The sequence below is a fragment of the Octodon degus genome, unplaced genomic scaffold (genome assembly GCF_000260255.1).
Source record: "Octodon degus isolate 3935 unplaced genomic scaffold, OctDeg1.0 scaffold00007, whole genome shotgun sequence".
Taxonomy (NCBI): Eukaryota; Metazoa; Chordata; class Mammalia; order Rodentia; family Octodontidae; genus Octodon; species Octodon degus.
The window spans coordinates 11781732-11803229 of NW_004524583.1; the positions used below are offsets into that span (position 1 = coordinate 11781732).

General features: G+C 47.7%; 1 protein-coding gene across 6 annotated transcripts in view; it reads left to right on the top strand.

The window, feature by feature from the left end:
- Nucleotides 1-21498, top strand: part of Slc8a3 (solute carrier family 8 member A3) — a 138345-nt gene that overhangs the window by 104387 nt on the left and 12460 nt on the right. For 4 of the 6 annotated variants that reach the window (XM_023702436.1, XM_004624744.2, XM_023702451.1 and 1 more), the window contains exon 3: nt 14457-14563. In XM_023702436.1, the coding sequence (XP_023558204.1) occupies nt 14457-14563 (107 nt within the window). Of the gene's footprint in view, nt 1-14456; nt 14564-16832; nt 16937-21498 lie in introns of all 6 variants that reach the window. The other 2 variants (XM_004624745.2, XM_004624748.2) reach the window with 1 other exon arrangement.

Here is a 21498-nt window from a genome sequence, read left to right on the forward strand (position 1 = left end):
AATTTAGGAAGGAAAGGAGCATCACAAAGCCTTCAGAATTTAGGAGAGCTAAAAGTCTTCATCCAACACTGACTTTCCCTTCAATAAATACATCAAACTTCCTGCCTTTGTCCTTTGGGGCTTTTGACTCTTCAATGAATGAGAAATCAAACATTCATTCCCTTGCCTATTTTTCCAGACTTGCCCTTGGCTGATAGATGTAGTTTCAGTCCAAGCTGCGCATGTTCCTTTAGGACTTTACACTTGATGAATGTCCCTTTAGTGCTCTGTGGTGGGGCACGCTGTCCTCTACCCCCCAGACACTCCTCCTACATGTACCTGCTTTCCTAGGTACAGTGGTGACCCTAGGGTGGGGTCTTCAGATTTGAAAAGAAATATGTGGGTTCCCATTAGTATACTCAAAAGAGCATTGGATTTGGATGGAGTCCAGTGATCTAAGTTCAATTCTCTACTCTGCCACTTACCAGCTCTGTGGCGCTGGGCAAGTGGCCAATCTCTCTGTGTTATTTCCTCAATGAAATGATGTTGAACAGCCTCAGAAATACTGGGTCCATCTGCAGAGCAAGTTCTTATTATCAGCTTGGTGCCTACTTGCCCACTATCAAATCCAGAAAGTGCGTAGGAGTTCACACAAATAAGGAAACATTTACTTTTGATCCTTGTATGATTGGTTTCCTTGAGGACAGAATCCATGACAAGCCTGGCTGTGGCATAGACACAGGGCTTTCTGCTTGAGGCGTCTGGACTGAACTCGTGCCACACTCCAACATAGCTGATGTCATTCTTCCATCCCACCCCATTTGCTGTCACCTGGCTTGATGGATTGAGAAGTCATCTAAGGAAGGTTCTGGTGGCTCGAGCCATGTCTAGGCCAGTGGAGGGAGCAGTTTAGGCAGTCACTTCTCTTTATTGCCTCTTTTTCTCAGAGCCTTTCTCAGGCTAAGCCTCTTGATAGCTCCTGATTGCATGCACAGACAAGGAGCGTTGGAGAGCACTGGCTCACTAGAACAGTCTGCAGCCAGAGCCTCTGATCTTCACAGCTGAGCCTCATCCTTTACAAGCTGCCCTCCCCCTCCTCCACCACCATCACCATAGTAACACAGTAGTATAAAAATAAAAGAGCGAAGACATCTAAATATAGTCCGAGTCTCAACACTTTCAGCATGGAACCCAAAGCCTAGGGGTGATGGCTAGAGGCATCCAAAGGATAACAAGCCACCAGAAGGGGTCAAGGATAGGAGGACAGAAAGGGACTGGCATTTACTGAGCTACCGCATGTGCTTTATCATTTAACCCCTACAGCCACCTGGTATGGATGTCACCTTCTCCATGTTGCTTCTGAAAAGACAGAACCTCAAAGGGGATGGGAACATGGCCAAGGTCACACAGCTGTCAGCTGTAAAGCTGAGACTCTAACTCAGGTTTCTGCTACCCCAGAGTTGATGTGTTTTTTTTCTCTTCTGTATTGTATAGACGGGTGCAGATGAGAGATTTTGCTGGGAGCACTGATCTTTTTGAGCAGATTATAAAAGCAGTCTGAGTGCAGAGCTCAGCTAAACTGTTGGATGATGCTGGATCAAATGTATCCCTTCTACTTAAACAGCTCTGGTGTGTTCCCCAAGGATTAAGGAAAGTAAGGGAGGCATTGGTTAAGCTGCAGGTCCCGGGGTGCATGAAGATGTGGAGTAGGGCATGGAGTTCATTCTAGTGTCTTAAAGTGGTTGTTCACACCTGTGTCAAAGGGCACGCTGAAAGCCCAGCCCAGGAGTGCTTGCTGCGTTTCCTGGTATCATTCATATTTGTATATGCTCAACTCTGGAGACAGACAGGAAATCTAAACAAATACAGCTGCTGCCCTTATGAGCTTAGGACAGTTGAGAACACAAATAAGAAAACAATTACACAATTCATTGATTCCTTACAGTTGTCACATGCACTCTAAATGTGTACTAGAAGAATACCCATAAGAAGATATATACAGAAGTTCTTACAAATGAAGGAAATTCACTGGGTCCACGTTAAGTGGGATCTGCATTTTCAAGGCAAACAGAGACTGTACTAAGAACTCAGCCTCAGCCATGGCTCATATGACCCACTCACAAAGAAGAACCAACCCTTACCCTGTATCTTCATAATAAAATGAAGTGTGTTGGATAACCCTACCAGGAAGGCTTTAAAATTCAGCAGCTAGACTGACAGGAAGCCTGGCATGAGAGAGAAGTAGTAATTTTTTTTTTCTCCTAGCCTTTGGGATCACTGCTACGCTACTGAGTGTTCAGCGAGGGCTTGTAGTGGTGGTGCCTGGGCTGAAGGATCAAGCAAAGGTTATTAGCCGAGGGTGCATGCACTGTGGTGGTACCTGGATTGCCTGTTCAGACTATGGCACCATCTGCTTCAGGATAGCATGGCAACACTGAAAAGTGCCTGTGAATGATACAGGAAGAAAGTATGTATTCATGTCGTGAATTGCTGTGGATCGAAAGCTTTCCAAACTACCTGCAAGGCAGCAAATATGGGAGAGGTTGTATGAATGAGTGAGAATTAGATAATGTAAAGCATGTAGAGCCCTTGAGCTCTTCAGAGAAAATGCTGTCTAAATTCATAGTGTTCACATCAAAGATAATGATACAGTGCTCTATTTATAGTGTTGTGTTACCTACCTGCCAGCTACTTCCCAGAGATGTAGCAAAGATGAATGGGCGAGATCCAAGGGAAAAGGCTTTGAAATCCTTGATTAAGGGCCCTCCAGGCAGATGTAGAGTTTAAAATGTATTATATTATTGTCATTGTCGCTATGTTTTGTTTTATCACCCGAGAGTGTTACTGCCTTCTGTTTCAGATGAATGACTTCGTCTGATTGTTCAATGCCCAGAATGTGGCGGGAAAGGCAGCAGGTCCCAGGTGTGAAGTATATGCACGCATGTTTTTAACTGGGCTGTCTCGCCTCTAAACCTGGGCTTTCCTCAGCTCACTTTATTTCTTCCAATAGGACACGAAGGTGCAAGCATCCTGTTTGAAATGGGTCTTGACAGCAAGCCTCTGCCCCTGGGCAGGGTGGATGGGGAGAATGAGAGAAAGGATGCTGAAAAAGAAAATGAAGATGGGAATGTTGGAGAGAAAAAGATCCAGGCAAAGGGGACAGCTATTGCAGGGGCCGCGAGGCAGGAATGAGGTTGCTGTTTTTGAGCAAATAGAAAGAAAGCAAGTAGGCTGGGGCAGAGCACATGATGAGTGGTAGAAGGTACACCGAGCAACAGCCAAGGCCTGGCTTTGCAGTGGGTCAGAGATTCTTAGGATGGGTCTGGAGCCCACAGCAGCCGCACCTAGGAACTTACTGCAGTCTGTCCTCCCGTCCTGCCCAGAGTACTGAATCAAGAACCCTGAAGTCAGGGCCCATATCAAGCTTTCCAGATGATTCTAATTCTGCTCAAGTTGCAGAATTTCTTGGCTAGATTATAAATTGCAGTTGTATTCTGGATGCAGTGGGAACAAATCCATGGTTTAAGTAGAGGCTGGGATGTCACAGTTTCCCTTTAAAAACTTTAAAAGTACTTTGGCTGCTGAATGAAGAATGGACTGTCACAGGGTGAGAGGAGTGGAAGCTGGAGATGAGCCAGTTGACTACTTCAAGATTCCAGGCAAGGGATGGCAATGGTTTGAGCAGAGCAGAGGGGTCCTAGTTAGGAGGGTCACAATGAGTAACAGAGGGTGTGCAGATTGCTATGGCTGACAAGGGCAGGAGGCAGAAGCTAGGAACATAAGGATCCAGCCACCATCTGTCCACAACTCAAAGGTAATGTTATCAAAGAAGACACCTCATCCTCCAGCCAGGCCTTCCCTACTGGCTAAGACCAAGAAGCACCCTGGAGATTCAGCCTGACAGACCCCAGGTGGTAGAGGGGGCAGAACTTCTAGTGAGGTACAGGAGGAGGAGGGGGAAAAGCCAGTGGAGAGCAGGTAGCAATAGCCAGATAGGTTATGAGGTGGAGACAGGGGCTTGACTGCCTGAAAGACTAGGGAACAGCTCTGGAGCATGCACCGGAGCCCTGTTTATGTTATGTCTGCATATCCCGCATGGGTGTGCACAGTAGAACAAGGCCTGCAATTTCCAAAACCAAAGGCTATGGGTTGTCTTTTTCTTCCCCTGTTGTTACCCATAAAAATTCCAAGAGAAAAATAGGGCTTCTTGTCCTCTTTGTGTGAGCTCTGTGGGGATTGGCGGCTTAGGGGCACCTGGAGCAAGGAAGAAGCAGAACCCAGTTGGGTCTTGTCCTAGTGTGGCATCGTCTGGCCTGTGGCCCAAGGCATCAGAGGAATGGAGCAAGGCTAGGATGGAGGACAGGTTGTGTGAGCACAGGATGGTACCCACCTTCATTTAGAATCTAATGTCCCATGCATTCTGATTGTGTGCATTGACTTTGATTTTTTAAAATATGGCACCAAAGTGTTATTTCGCTTGACCGCTGAGGCTTCGTTGCACTGCGCAAGGTCACCAGGCTCTGGGTAATGAGCAGAGAACAGAACTCTCCTGTTACCGCGAAGACTGTGCCTCTTTAGCTGAGCTGGGGCTAGGACACCTCCCTCTGGTTCCACTGTGTGAGCTTGAACTAGAAAAAAGGTCACCTACCGGAGGAAATTCTGACCACCCCTCTGGGACTCACAGTTCAATACACCCAAATGTATGCTGCTCCCTCATCCAGAGCCGCTGAGGTCCCCACGTTGCTCTTCGCCAGGTGCAGCGTTCCCATCGACTCTGCACATGGAGCCAGGGCAGTTGTGCAGTGCTGTACTGTGGTGTGGTGCCTACTGCATCCCATCAAGAAAATGTCTAAGAGCATCAGCTAATCTTCCATATAGCTAAGTTTCTGATTGAATTTTCTTTGCCCAGGCAGGGACAGCAATCTTTCTTGGATTTGCTATTCACAGGTAATCTCTAGAAATTACCTACCAGAACTGTTGGCCTCGTAAATGCCAGGTGTTTGAGTTTCTACAGGTTCAGCTCTGTGAAGGTTTATTTACAGCCCTATGGGCCCCAAGTTTCCTATTTGTAGTTCTATTTGAGCCCCAAGTTTGGGGGGGGCGGGGGTTCAGGTGGAAGGCAGGGAGCTGCGACTGGGCGAGATGCAGGGCCCACAGAGCTGGCTCTGCTTTCCTCTATTTATTAGGAGGTTTCCCTTTGGACTGAAGTTTTATGTCTGTACAATACAGACTTCTCTTTTTTGCTTGGATCAAAAATCTTTCTTTAAAAAGGGGATCCCCAGCAGAGAAAGAAAGCAAGACAGACCCAATGTCTGCAAAGCCATGAATCAGATAACCAGACGCTTATTCTCTTCAGTTCTGGGAGCAGACACACTGTTAAATAAATTATTGCATAGCGTATTCCCAGTGCCTCTCTAAAAAGGGATTTATTAATTTCAGGGCAGAGCAACCATTTATTACCCAACCACTGGTTTAGTTTTTCTTCCTCCTCCTCCTCCTCCTCCTTCCCTTCCTTACTTAGAAGACAGAAAATTGGAGTTGTGTGTCCTCTGTCTTCGCCCATCCAACTCCCTTGGGGTTGACTCATAGCAAACTTGGGGCTCAAATAGAACTACAAATAGGAAACTTGGGGCCCATAGGGCTGTAAATAAACCTTCACAGAGCTGAACCTGTAGAAACTCAATGATGCAGGGCTTAGAGAATAACTAAGCAAGACCCCTAGAGATTGGCACTTCCAAGAGGGTGTTTCTCCCTCTAAGTATGGTGGAAGGATCTCAACCCTCAATTCCTCCACATACTTCCTTTCATGTGTGCACATACCCAATCAGGAATATGGCACTCCCTCTCTATCAGGGAGCATTGAGGGGAGTCTCTCTCAGTCTGAAAGGCGAGAACACTCCTGTCCTGATAGAGAATTGCAATGGGATAGTGGATGGGCATGTCCATTGCATTCATTTTCCACCTGTGTGCACACTTGTGTAAGTGTACACCTGCGCATGCACACTTGTGCCCTCACACAAGCACATGCACACATACACACATGCTTTTATCTTGGCTTGATAACCATAAGAAATAGGCTTAGGAGCCTCCTTTAGGCTTGGAGAACTGTCAAGCCAAGCCTTACTCGAGCTGCCTGCAGAGCGTAAGATAGTTCCCTCCATAAAGACACTGGATGTCCTAAGGCTTAATGTTGTTGTTCACTGCCCTGTGGAAATTCCACACAAGCAAAGGCAAAAGGCAGCAGGCTCTATATAGATACATAGGTATAGATGTCTTTCTTGTTTGTAGTTCTAAAAATTGAACCTAAGGCCTCATGCATTCTAGGAAAGGACTGCACCACTGAGCTACAACTATGGACCCAACAGGCTACTTTTCTGCTTATGTGGAGTCTCCTCACACATTACTAGACTATAAGCTCCATGAGGGTAGGGCATGCTTTTAGTAATGAGCAGACAGGATGAACGATTCTGAGACTGGGTATCTGTAGGTATTTTAGAGCTCTGTGCCCAGAGCTGGGCTAAACGCTGAAAAGGAACCAAAGAAGGAGATGGGGAGGAGACATGATGAGCCCCTGAAATGTAGTCTAATTCTGGAGGCAAGATAATTACAAGGAAGCAAGCAGGAATTACATCTGGCAGCACATGATTAATTTAGTACAACTACTGAATGCAGGAGACTCAGCTTGGGCTTGGTATGCCAAGTACCTTGGCTCTGTCTTACTGGCACCAGGGGATCTGGCTAGGTAGACAGCACAGCAGGGCGTTCCCAGCTCCTTGGTAAGGCTTACATACTTGGCACTCTAGCCATACCACACTCACATCATCCCTTAAGGCCAACATGTGTCTTATCATCCGCAATCCCATGCCATCCCCTTTCTGGAGGACTGCTATCCTCAGGCCAAACCAACTCAGCTAATCACTCAGGTCTCTACCTACATAGGCCTTCCTCAGGAAAAGCCCCACTGACCGCCTTACTTGAGGTGATGCGCTTTCCTAGCCCTGCCCTTCCCTAGTGTCATACTTATCACACCTCACAAAAGCCATCTGATTAATCACCCACCTCCTACTATACAGAGGACTCTTAAAGGCAGACATTGTGTTATTTTTGGCGGATAATTGTGCCTGGAATATATCAGTGCTCCATAAGTATTTATTGAAGAAAAGCAATAGATATATGGATGGATTGATAGCTGGAGGATGAAGGAAGGAAAGAAGACAGAGAAGGAGAGAAAGAGGGGGAGAGGAAGGGCTTGGAGGCAAGCAGAGGGATGAAATGTTTGATGTTTAGAACATAATAAGAATATAAGGGTTGGGGCTGAGGAGATAGCTCAGTGATCTAAGCACCTGCCTGGCAAGTGCAAGGACCCAGGTTCAATCACCGGTATCGCATGCCATGCCAGCCCCAGAACCCCGGGGGATGCCATGTCAGCCACAGAGACTGGGCATGGTGATGCAAACCTGTAATCCCAGCACTGGGGAGACTTAGACAGGAGGATCACTATGAGTCTGAGCTGCATGGTGACAACCTGTATCGAATAAATAAATGATTTAAAAAAAAAAAAAAGAATTTAAGGGCAGAGTTTGTGTGAACAAATTTGAAAATTCAAAATTGTATGAATAGATGGATGGATGGATGGATGGACGGATGAACAGACAGACAGAGACCTTCCAATTCATAGGATCAAAGTCATAGAAAGTACGAAGAGCATAAAAATTATGATTCAAAATCTTTCCTATCCTGTAGCGCTGTCCTGCAAGGTATGACAGCCTTCAAAGGCAAGGGCATGTGCTGACTGCTTTTCTTTTCCTTCTTATTTGTTTATTTGGTACAGAGCCTCACTACACAGCTCAGACTCAGTGATCCTCCTGTCTCAGCCTCCCCAGTGCTGTGATTAAGGCATGCACCACCATGCCCAGTCTTGGTGGCCAGCTCAGCGCACCCAGGGTTGGGCTGATATGGCATGTGGTACCGGGGATTGAAGCCGTGTCCTTGTGCTTGTGTAGGCAGGTGCTTAGACAACTGAGCTATCTCCTTGGCCTCATCATCCCATTTTTTAATACACAACAATGGACAATCATTCCTGTCTAAGCCAGTTCATCTTGCTGACATAAGGACATATGGTAAAGCTAAAAGTTCACATCCCTGGGACTTGCCACCAATGGGCCTTTTCTTTTGGAAGCAGTACCTATGATAGCCCTGGGATCCTTGGAGTAGGTGCCATCTATCCCAGGAGGCATCTCTTCTCTGTACCCACATATGGGCTCCCAGTAGGTAGAAACACAATCTTTAGAGCCATGTTGTCAGTGTTTAAATCCACTCTGCCATTTGTTTAGCTTTGACCTTGAACAAAGCTCTTAACTTCTCTGGTCCTCATCTGTGGGACAGGAGATGAAAGCTGTCCCCACCTCCTAGTCTATGATGCAGATTCAATGTGATAACATATGCAGGAAGAATCACACTGGCCCATTATCTACTTCTCAGGCTTAAATACTTAATATAAGTGACATGTGTAGAACCATGTCTAGGCAAAGTTGAGCACTATGAAATTTTAGCAAATTAAACTGAATGGTAGATTCTGGACTTTTCTAACCCTGGTTTGGTCAGCTTCTTATTACTGAGACATGATACCCAACATGCACATTGTAAAGGGGGTTTAATTTGACTCGTGGCTTTGGGGAATTCAGTTCCCAGACGGCTGGCTCCAGCGCAGGAGTATCATGGCAGAGAGGTGTGGAGCACAGAGCTGTGCAGTTCAGGCAGCCTGGAAGCAGAGCAGGGAGCAGTGCAGAGGACAGGATGAGGGACTGCATCCAAGCCCATGTCCTCCTGCCCTGTGCACAACCCAGATACATCCAGGCATGCCCAGAAGTGTGCACCACGGGTTCCCCCAGGTGGACTCCAAGGCCAATCAAGTGGACACTCCACCCTAAAACCACAGCCCCTCTCAAAGCACAGTGTGAGAACTGACCTAATTAATCCAGGCTTTGGCTACAGTGCTAGCTTTCTGCCTGACACTAGCATCTGAGCTACTGCTTCCCTTTCCTTACATTTGTAATAGATCCAGAAAGGCTTCTCCAAGGACTGGCAGCACAGACATACCCTGCAGCATGTTAGAAATGCAGTAACTTGCACCCCAACTCAGCTCCATTAGCCACAATCTGCCCAAGTGGTTCCTGTGTATACTGCAGTCAGAGAAAGAGAAGTCCTGTTTTTGAGGGCCTCAAGATACAATTTTTTTCTAAGAGAAAACATTTGAGGCATCCCAAGCTTCTCATGGGACAGGAGCCTTTTCCTCAGACCTTGGTCAGACCTGCGTAGGTGAGGCAGTGTTGGGCTGATAAGGTACAGTGAGAGTAGGGGCTCTGCCCAGGTTCACAGAGCCAGACCTGATTGAGAACGACATGAGGAGTTATGATGCTCGACCTGGAAGATAAGGAAGACCATAAAGAAAAGAACTGACAAGAGGTGTGAGGCTTCTAGAAGCTTCCAGGGAAAGGCTCCTAGCCCTTCAGCCCCTCTGAGTTTCTCTGGCCTTCAACAGCAAGGACATGTTTACAAGGGATAGGTGGGAGCCCCTCTTGATATGGCAAAGAGTGGCTTAGTAGGAACCCAGCAGGAGGAACTTACAGAGTCAGAAGCCCCACCTGTATTTAACTATTACCTGTGTTCCTAGCATGGACAGCCAGAGGGTGAGGATGCTACCTACTCACTGTAGGAGGCTGGGACAGGTCCTGTTAGTGCTGCCTGTGTTGTCTGAAGTTTAGGGCAGGGAGTGGGGGATGTCGTTTTTGTCTGTGGCCTCTGCAGTTTGGAAATGGCACTCAGAGCTCACCTTCCCAGTTGTAAGAAATAAACTATCGGACCAATAGGGACACACATAAAAACCACAGTCCTGCCACTTACAAGCTGCATGACTATGCAAAATTTATTTAATCCCAATGAGCACTTGTTTTCTTACCTTTAAAATGGAAGTAATAATGATACCTATGTTAACAGCAGAACTAAAGATGAAATCAAAAAGTTCTCCTCCTTGTGCTGGACACAAAGTAAACATGTCCGTATCTGTGTTTCCTTTCTTCCTGTGGAAAGTGAAACTCACACAATCTCTTACCCTGTGTGTGTCATTCATTCACTCATTTATTCATTCATTCATTCATTCATTCATTCATTCATTCATTCATTCAACTAAATCAGTGCTGTTTCCTCCCCTTTCATCCTAGAGGAACTCAACAGGGGAACTGGTGGGTTCCCTTGTGGCACCACGAGCAGAAGAGGCCCTGTTGGGATTGGGTGTTCTTGACATCACAGATGTTCTGAGAGGCTAGTCAAGCCTCCTTGGGCTGGTTTGCCCAATGCCCTTGCAGTGTTGGTCAGTGATCTCCAGGGAGCTTCTCTTCCAAGAGGGGCAGACAGGCCTAAGCTGGGAGCGCCCTGCCCACTGGTACCTCCTTGCCTGGCACAGGCCCCACAGGTGGAATTGCTGCTTAGGGCTGTTCCTGTGCTGATCACGGCCCCAAGCTGCAAGGAGGAAGTGGGTGGAGGCTGTGGGTCCACGAGTCCTCACCTGAGCCAGGGCGTCATTCCCGGCTGTGGAAGAGATCTGATGCAGAGCGGACAGGCGGGTCGATGAAGTAGGCTGAGGCACTAGGTTAGTTGACTCTCAGCATCTGGCCCGCCTGTCCCCTGAGAATCCATAGGTGTGTCATGCGTGTACCCTTCAAAATGTTGTCTGCTCTTCTTGATGGGTTTTTGTTGCACAAAAAGAGAGTAGATTCATTTCAGAAATCTGAGGTGTGCTAGAAATTCATGAGCAGTCACACAGCAAGTCCTGACTGGGCCTCCTGTATGCCAAGCAGTATGCCAGGCTGCCGTGACAGGACAGACATGTCCCCCATCTCTGTGGGGTTCATTCACCAATGGGGACAGACAGGTGACTCCTCAGCTAACTGCAGGCATGGCTAGTGGACTGGGAGAGCAAATGGAGGAACAGGGCAGAAGGACCCCTGTGCTGGGCACAGTGTCCTGGAGGTGAGGTGGCTGCCGGGGCCCTGTCTGAGGAGTGATGTTTATGGAAGGGCCCGATGGATGAGGGTAAGCCTGGATCTGTGTGACAGCGTCCCAGACAGAGGGACCAGCCACAGCAGCACCCCGGAGTGGAGAAGTGCACAGTCTCAGGCACAGGAAGATCCCTGCACCCGGGACCCCAGAGCAAGGGAAGCCCGTGGGAAGAGAGGTGAAAGAGGCCAGAAGGCTCAGAGCAGCGGGTAGATCTGTGCAAGCTTGAGTCCCTGCAGGCGTGCGGGGGACCTGGGCACAGTGTAAGATGGGGACGGAGAAATGAGAGCAGAGTCAAGGACAGGAAGGTCCTTCAGGAAGCTGCAGCAGCTCAAGGGCAAGGCAGTGGTAGAGCGGGAAGGTGGGGGGGGGACAGGTGGCAGGTAGAGGAGGATGGGTGAGGGTGCGAAAGAAATTGGGGGGATTCAAGATTTAGAGCTTGAGCTGTTTGGTAGATGAGGATGCTGTTGACCAAAATGGGAGAACAGGTTTGGAAAGGGACCTCAAGGATGACTAAATTCATGACTGAATTCAGATGTTCCTTCGGCCTCACTGAGGGCGACTTGAGCAGAAGGGAGAGCTTCAACAGTCTTCAGGAGCTGGAGGGGATTTCTTTAGCTTTCAGGCAGAAGGACACCTTCAGTCCAAATGGACATGATACTTGGCAGAGGCTGGCCGCGGTCGGGGACCCCACGCCCTGCCTGCCCTCTCACCCCCACCCACAGGTGCCCCCCTTGCTAACCTGACATCCTGCGGCTGCTGTTCACACCCATACTCACGCCTCTTGTCCTGGACTGAGACGTTCACTAGAAAGCAGAACAAATTCAAGCCCTAGCCCTGCTGTGTTGTGCAACCCGTAGTAGTCTGTGCTACCTGGGCCTTGTCACTGACAGGACCAGAGGCTAGATTCTGAGAGGGAGGGAGTGGCAGCCACTCAACACTCCAAGCCCTCCTGTCACCCACATGGTGTTTAACCTCCCAAGCTACCCAGCCCATGACTTCTGCCCCCAGCCAGTACGGCCTCCTGGGTCACCAATTCAATTTATTGATTTCCCCAGATTTTCTGGCTTAATGGCTGTAGATAAATCCCCTTACATATTCTTCTCAGACTACCACGCTGGGGGTTGTTATTATCCTTGGAAATGGTTGCTATTTATATTAAACACTTAAGAGCAGGCACACAACCTGCTAAGGGACTGCTGTGTACTCTCTTGTTCTAAGAACTCCATAAAGTGGGTATTATTGTTCCATTGTACATGAGACTTGGAAAACGTCAGCAAGTTGCTCATGGTCGCCCAGTTGATGAGAGGTGGAGGAACGAGTTCAGCCGAGGTCCTGGTCTTCACTGGTCAGAGGGAGGGAAGCTGCAGAGCTGTGCTTCCTGGGTGCAGAGTTGAGCTGCCCGCGGAGCCGGGGCTTTCTGAGACCAGGCTGGGTCGGGCAAGTGGTGAAGGTGGGGTGGTGTCTGTTTCCATCATGAGCCCAGCAGCAGGAACAGAGTGTGCAAAAAACTGCTGCGACGTTCACTTCAGAGGTGATGAGTCAGGGCTGATTCTGCAGGGTTTGCAGTGTGGACCCGGAGGCTCTGGGGGAGCCTAGTCAGAGCTGTGTGGTGACCTAGGAAACCCCAGGAGAGCAGAGGCTACCCCAATTTCTGTGCTGTAGGTCTTCCTACAGCACAGAAAAAGAGTGGAGGGAGGAGGCAAAGGCCTCATTGTCCTCAGCGAGGGACTCTGGGAGCAGAGTGTGAGTGGGAATGCCCTTGGGAGCAGACCCAGGCCTTGCTGGCGCCTCTCCACACCCACCACTGCCGGGAGGGCCAGCTCTCTGTCCTATCACACCCCAGGAGAGGCTGCCATCGTGGCTGAGGTGTGGCCTCGAAGTGTGCCCCCTAATTTGGCAAAAATGAGAGAGAGGTCCATCCCAACTGTTTTTACATCAACTAGTAGCATTTTTTAAGTATAGGTTTGTGACACAACATAAATACAGTCATCCTGGGGAACAGATACATATTCATATTGTATCTTATCTCTTTTACTTTTCCTTCCTCTCCTTAACTACTAGTATTTTAAGAAAGAAGAAGAAAGGCAAAGCAGAGTTACTTAAATCAGCTTCTGTTTTCAAATATTTACATTAACAAAATGATACTTTTCAACACCAAGTGATACAAATGCGCCTCACCAAGATCACCACAGGGCTTGGAAACCAATCGTGGCCCAGAGTGCACATGTTAAAGCTGACATGGCCCCACCAGTGTGTGCTGTCGTGGCAATGCGTGTTTGGAAACAGTGCCAGCCATCCTGGAAACCCCCTGTAAGTCACCAGAATGTGTGACAAGAGTCGAACAGCTCTCCCAGCTGCCCCGTGATAATCCTTGCCACACAGAAAGGGGAAAATTCTATTATTTCTGGACAAGATTCCCATAGGTCCATATGTTCCTTTCTTTCTGCCCTTTCTGGGACATAAGTCTTTTAAATTAACAGTTGATTTTCAACTGACTTTGAAAATCAAGAAATTTCCCTTGTCCTAAAAGTGAAAGGATACAGAAACAAACATTACAGGAGGGCCTTCACCCCTGAGCATTGATCTATATACAGAAATAACCCCTTATCTACTGTTCCAGAAGTAAATAATGCATATGTTTGAAATAACTTTTCTTATAGTACGTTGTTAGAATTAGTCTGTTTTATTATTGGGTTTTTTTTTATGTATTTGGTATAGGGTCTCACTATACAACTTGGACTTGTAGTGAGCCTCCTATTTTCAGCCTCCCCAGTTCTGGGATTACAGGCAGGTGCCACCACACTTGGTCTCTGTGGCTGGTTCAGTGCACCCAGGGAAGGGGCCAATGTGGATTGAACCCCAGTCCCTGTGCTTGCCTAAACAAGTGCTTAGTCCGCTGAGCTATCTCACCAGCCCTGTTGTTGGTTGTTGTTAATGTCTTATTGCCACTAGTACAAAATTGAAACTTTATCATATGTGTGCATAGGAAAACACATAGTGTACATTGTCCTCTGGGGTCTGATACCATATCTGTCATGGATACGGGGCAGCGGGGAGATTGTGCGCTATTCGATTGCTCTCATAACCATCCTGGGAGGGTGAAAGCATTACTCATTCTGTTTGTGTGTTGATTAAATTATTTGTCCAAGAGAACATGGAATCCACAATTAGAACCCTGAGCCTTGGACTGTGAAGGCTGGCTCTCTCCAAGCATGGCCAGGCCATGAAGCCACACAAAGCCAGGAGGAGGCCACTGGGCTGGAGGGGAGCCAGGCAGCCACTCTGCCCTGTGCCCACGTGGTGTGGGGTGTGGAGGGCCTCTCCTGGATACCTGCTGCTTCCTCCTCTCCCTGCTTCTCCTCCTGGATAGCCTGCCCTACTCTGCTCCTTGCTTATGATACTTATTTTTCCATCCACAGCAAAACAGTTCACATCAAGGTAATTGATGATGAGGCGTATGAGAAAAACAAGAATTACTTCATTGAGATGATGGGCCCCCGCATGGTGGATATGAGTTTTCAGAAAGGTGTAGTACCCTGTCCTCCACACTAACATTGACATTCTTTCTTCCTCTTCTGTTTCTTTCTTTTGTCAATCTGTTTCTCCTCCTTTTGTCTTCTACCTCTCTGACCCCCTTTCACTGGTTTCTTTCTCTTGCTTTCTTTTCCATCTCCCTCTCCTCTCTCCAGTCTCCCTCCCAGCTCTGTCCTAACACCTGCCAACCTGTCACATGGTATCCAAGTGGGGGAAGGGTTGCCCGAGAGCCAATGGCAGTATTGGGAGGGTGAGGAAATGAGGGGAGAAAGAGAGGAAGAGAGAAGCGGGGGGAGAGAGAGAGAGAGAGAGACAGACAGACAGACAGACAGACAGACAGACAGACACAGAGAGACAGAATGATTATAACCTAGACAATGATACTGAGACTCTCAGCCTTGCCTACAGGAAAGAAAAAGCCAGCTGATGGAACCAGGCAGAGAGCAGCACTAGAATAAACCCACTGCAGATTTCCTGGGGCAGTTGTTTGCAGGGACAAGCCTATAGTCCCATGAAATTGAAAATCACTGTGTTTGAATCATGGTCTATCCATGTCCCCAAAGCAGGCCTTGGAAGTCATCTTATTCACATCCCTTTTTTAGTGCTTATTTCACTCCCAGGCCTTGACAGCTGAGGATACAGGTTTGAGTCCTAGGTCTCCGTCCAAGACCTGCATAACTGACTCTACTCAGGGTGTGGAGGCAGAGTTAAAATAATGCCAGAGAAGATTCTGGCGCCAGGGCCATGGGACTTCTCAGAGTGGGTGGAGCTGTACCTCCAACAGAAGGGGCCTCATTTTCCCCATGGCCTCCTGTCCTGGATGGACCATCCTGGTGAGGGAGCTGCTAGTTTGGAGGCAGTATCCCTTGGCCAAGTCATCCATCACACCCCTCTCATCCAGGGCTAAGGTCCAGAGCACCCATTCCCACACCACTGTGAAGTCCGTGTAGCATGAAGGCTCCCATCTTGTAGACATCCCCAGGGCCCCATACCTCGGGCTTCAATCATCAGTAAGCTTTGCCTTCTGCCTACTGAGCAAGGTATAAAGGGTGTCCAAGAAAGAGCCAAGAGCTGGCCCCAAAAGGAATGGGAAAATTCACATGCTCCACAAAGGCACAAGTCCTGTGCCCTGCAAACCAGTTCAGGTCAGTGTACTGTTTTATTGATAGCAAAGCCAACTCTGTCTCCAGTATGATATAGGAAAAGCTGAGCACCTGAGGAGTCATTTGTTCATTCACTTTGTCCTTTGAGAGAGGTTTGATCCCAGGATATTCTCTCTCTCTCTCTCTCTCTCTCTCTCTCTCTCTCTCTCTCTCTCTCTCTCTCTCTCTCAGAACGGAACACCCCAGCTCACTCCTAGGACCTGCTAGCCACCACTAGAGGAAGGACAGGGAGAAACCACCACAGTGACCTTTCCTAATGGGCATAGACCTGAGCCAACATCACATCAGATCTCAGAGTGGCACAACTTTCAAAAAACTGCTTCCCTGGTGATCTGTTTGTAAAAGATGCTGTGTTTTGTTAAGATGAGCAGTGACCTCCATCCCCTTGTGCCCAAGCCCAGGTTAGCCAGCATTTAGGGAGCCAGCCTTATGACAGATGATTGACACTTATTGTTCCCCCAAAGCCCCCTCTGAGACAAAGCATGAGAAAAACAATAAGATTCTGCCAGCTTTCCTCCTCTCTCCTCTCTCTCTCCCTCTCTCCCTCTAGCTTTCTTAAATGCCTTCCATTGAATTTTCTTTATAAGGCTCATGTGAGAAGTGGGTACCAACTCAAGGGACACAAGCCCTGTGTTCCACTGATATATTTCGTGTTCTACAGGGTTCTGGGTCATCCCCAGTGGGCAGAGAGTTTACCTGCGGCCTAGAGAAACACCACTGTTACCATGTGACACACACTGGAATGTGCTTCCCAACTTACTTCTTACTAACCAGCAGGCTCTAAATACTCCTCCCCCACCACCTCATCTTCCTTCTGGTTCCAGTTGTCCAGACCCCCTTTCTTTCCCACCTGTCCTTACCTCCTGGCTCCCTTTCCTGCTCACCCCTGAGAACATTGATGACCCAGGAGACCAGAAAAGCTAAGACTTTTTTCATATGAGATCAACACAGTCCACCATAGTCCTGTCAAAGACCACCACGACGGGACAGGGCTGCATGTGCCACGTGTGGTGGGGAATGATTGCAAAGGCTGTGTTCCAGGCAACCAACCAACCTGCCTACCCAGTCGACACACTCTCTCTCTTGTTGTCCCTACAGGAAAACCATAAGGGTTAAAATAGTAGATGAGGAGGAATACGAAAGGCAAGAGAATTTCTTCATTGTCCTTGGTGAACCGAAATGGATGGAACGTGGAATATCAGGTGTGAGATTCTTTAAAAACAAAAGAAAAAAGAAAAAAGGAAAGAATTATAAACTGGAAAAAATAATCCAAAAGAAAAGGCAATGCTATCCCCAACCCCCACCCCCACCCCTTCTCCTCCTCCTCCTCCTTTTTCCTTTGGACCAACAAAATTTTCTTCTCCCTCCTGTATTCTCGCTCTCACCCTGTTTCGGTATCATCTCTGCCTTTTAAGCCATAGTTTATTTCCCAGTTCCTTCTTCTCCAGCACTGCAGCCTCCACTCCTTGCTGTCCCACAAGAGCTACAGCTGTCTAGTGACTGCCATCCTCTGCACTGTCCCCACCCTTCACCCCCTAGAGTGCCTTAGAAATGTCGAAACTCCCTGGAGGGTGGGGAGGAGAGCAAAAAGAAAGAAATGTGGTGTGCTGCATGACCGTGTCCCTTCCTGCTGCTAGACCCCCACCACTCCTCACTCTCCAGCTGGCATTAGATGTGGCGGGTTGGGGGTGGTGCTGGGACCCATGCTGCCGGGATGCCTCCACAGTCTTTCACTGCATCTGCTGTTGAACGCTCAGCCAGCTGTGGACTTGCAGAGTAGCCTATGGGCTCCTCTCCCCTTCATGGAGGTAAGTGTGTCATGCAGCTCTTTTCCAGTTGAGGGGACCACGACAGGAGGAGGCATGCCGGCTGGTTGTCAGAGGCCATGACTGCTGAGAGCTCTCTGAGAGAGAACCATCTAGAAGTTATCATCTACCCCTTAGTGTCCCATCCAAGCCTTCATGTGGTCTTCATGGTCTGGGGCAGGATCCCTTTTGAGGCTACTTTGAGATAATGTGACCTCTACAGTTGAGAATCTGCAAAGGAAAATAGGTGACTTCAGGCATAAAAATCCTTCCACTGAGTGGGCACTGGGTGAAAAGAAAGAACTGGCACTGGACAGGTCCAGAGTGCTGTCTTGTGAGATTCCCAAGGAGATGACTCTGGAAGGGACAGTTGGTGCTGACCCCTGAGAGACAGTGAGTGCAGACATGGATGGACATTCAGGGATCCCTGCCATTGCTCTGCACCTTCAAGTGAGGATACTGCTCAGAGCCACCGAGACCCCATGCCTCACACTAGAGAAGAGGCCCCTTCGCCTTTTCCCTTAGGATATGCACCTCAATGTAGCTGTCAGTGTTTCATCCCTCAGGAACTGATCATTCTGCAAACAGGGTACAAGTAAAGGATTTCTTATCTTGAAGAAAATGATTGAAAGCCACTAATTCAAAGGTTTTGGAAAAAGAGATGCCAGAAGGGAAGAGATTATTCTTGGGAAATAGCAAAAGAACTTTCACACTTCTCTTCGGGAGAGAGACGCCACTCAGAGCCTCGTGGAAGACAGAGCCGTGAGATCTACCTGATTTCCCCAAAGGGTGACATTCTGCATCTGCTTCATATCCACATGGCAGGGAACAGAATAAAGCTGGCAGATCTAAGAGACCCCGACCCCACAGTGACATTTTGAAGGTGTCTCTACACATCTTAGATTTGTCCAGTTGGTCTGTTTCTCATCACCTACTGGAGACTACCCAAAGAACTCAGAAGTTCTTTTCCCACACTGGTTTGAACACAGCTGCTGCTGGAAAGGCACAAACTCTCTATTTCCTATTGCTCCCCTTCTTCTCATCTATTTAGTCAGATGTCGCCATCACCCAATGACTAAAGAGCATCAGAACAGAGTATCTCTTCCATTTCTTCTCACATTGTGTTCCAGCCAATCTTCCAGTTCTTGCCACCATGAATATTCTCAGAAATTGTCTTAGCACCTTCCCTACCTCATTCCCGCCTTGCTTGGGCATTGACTCTGCATTTTTATGACTGGTTGGAAATAATAGATCTTTGCAAGCTAGCATTATCGCTTTTCAGGGTCCCAACCACTTAGGTGCAGGTCAGAGCCATGCAGAGATGGAGGAAATCAATTAGAAATCCATCTGTGCCTTCATTCCTCTAATAAAGAGTCTCTTCTGCATTTTCTAAATCCCTGCCAAAGCATCAGGACAGAGTGACCTCAGATAAGACTTGTGCCCTTCAAGAGACCTGGCGAACTTTGAACATCTCTTTTCAAGGAACCTTCCTTTATTGGAGCAGAATTGTTTTTCCAAGGAGATGTTAGCAAGTCCTTGGTGGGCCTAGTCCTGTGGGAGGGCATAGATGAAAAGACAAGGAATTCAGCAAGGTATCTCTATGAAAACCCCTTATTATCCAAAAGAACCAAGATGGCCAAGATAGAAACCCCCAATAAGAAATCTGTTCTTTCCCCACCCTCTGCTCTGTGCTCTAAGGGTTAATTTCTAGTTGCTTCCATTCATCCCAGAAATTGGCATCAGACAGCAAGGTAAAAGGCAATAAACCCTGATTGTCTAGACTCAGAATCAAATGAAAACCCATCCTGATTTGCAGAAATCCCTGCTGTTCCTGGAGTGAGAGGTATACTGTGAAATTCTTTTTCATTATCATTACTGCATGGGAGAGTCTTAGGCATCCACAACAACAATTTCTGCATGGTCAAAATGACTATTGTATATTTTTTAAAAAAGGACAAGATTTGAAATAGGCAACTATTCTTGGCAAACAAAACAGACTTTGGAGGTGATTTTAAAAGTTCTGGACAATCTGGGGTAGGGAAAAGGGGAAGCTGCACTAGAATGGAGTAAGTTCTGGAATCTAGAAGTAGACTTCTGAGAACAGCATTGTTATACTGTTGGGTCTGGGCCTGGACCCTGGAAATCTTAGGCTTGGAAAGGAAAATGCTGTTACTGAATATTGGGGTCAACTTACTCTCTTTCCACATCCAGGGGCTCACCCTTACAAGTGTTCAGGTACTTTCTAATTATTCATGGAAGTATAGAAATGGGAGAATGATTCTCTTCTGACCCCAGAGATCAGTACAGGGGAAATTCTGCTCTGGCTTTCCTTGTCAGCAGCAGCAGCAGTGGAAGAAAACACCCTCAAGGTATTGTGTCATTCAAAGTTAACCTACCTGGCTCTCACAGGCCCATACATAACTGCATAGCAAGAAAGACATCTCAGATTTATAGAGATGGTGACCGGAGAATGATGCAACTCCAGCTGACTTCAGGGCTTCTTGCTGTTCTGGGGATGAGCCAAGCATTGGGATGGGCATCTGCGTGAAAACCAGGGCATCTGGACATTTTTGGAACAGCCACCCTTGTTTAGCCAGAGCTGAATTAATGTGTTGAGATCTCCAATCTCAACAGGACTTGGGGCCAGGAAGGAGCCTTCCATGCAGACCCCTAGAAGGAGCAGACAGTAAACTCTCTTAGCACTGATAAGGTGTCTATCTGTCTTTCTTTCTATCATCTATCTCAATACAGTGAAGAGATACATTGACCTATCTCCTACTTGGAATTCTAGATGGAAGCTACCAGAAGAAATCAACTGCTACCCACTTGCTCATATGCCATAAAACTCTAGGTCCACAAGAGTCTCCAGTGGCTATGACTATGAAATGATGGATCCCAGGCCTAAATGGTATTCCTAGAGATTCCAAGAAAAAATAAAAGATGCCTCATGTGTACCCATGTACTCCTTCCTTGTCAGTCTCCATCCTTCACTAGCTAGAACAGGGGTACAGAGAAGGGTATCTCTTGACTGTATCTGAAGTGGTAAGTAGTGAGGGGCTATACTAATGCAAGCAGTATGAAAATGTAGTGTGCCACAAGAATTCCTTTTAACCCTGAAGTCTAAGAGAGTTTAGCATAACTAAACAACCCATGCTGGGTATATCTTTGACTCAATTTTCCAGTGTATCCACCCACATAGAGATCTTGCAGTGGTCACCTCTCATCTATCTATAGCTCTTGGCATGACAGTCTCTCTGTTCCATTATATCTGAATTCTGATTTTGCTTACCCTTCCTGAAACTAAAGACCACCACCCAGAGATGCAGCATTACAGGATCTATGGAAAGACAGCTGCCAGAAGAGGTAGCAAATAACAAGCCTTTATTGAATACTAGGAAGTTCAGAGGCTCTGCAAGGCATGGGTGACACAGCATGGTGGGAGTCCATGGCTCTGAGCTCTCAGATACAAAAATGACAGAGGCCATTCGAGGGAGACATTCTACAGGACTTCCCTTTTCACTCAATCACTCTTAAAGGAAATCAAAGTTCTCTCCAGAATGGCAGTAAGGATAGCACTTGTGATCGTGGAGGCATGGGCACTGGGAAGCAAAGAGGGACCTGAGTGTGAATTCAGGAATAGGAGTCATGGATTCTTGCACACTACAGCCTGGTGCCCTGCACTCTCATTCAAGCCCTGTGGTCACACTTGCCATCAATAAGCCAGCTACTCTAGCAAGGTTGCAACTTCTGTCATCTCATGAAAACTGGATGCTCGCTCCTTGTCAGAACAGACCCTGGGGCTGGTGAGATGGCTCAGTGGTCTAAAGCACCTACTTAGAACAAGCTAAGCTGAGCAAAGCAGAGGGACCGCGGTTCAATCCTCCAGCACCACATGCCAGCCAGCCCCGCCCCCTGGTGGGCTGAGCTGGCCACACACACACACATAAATAAATAAATAA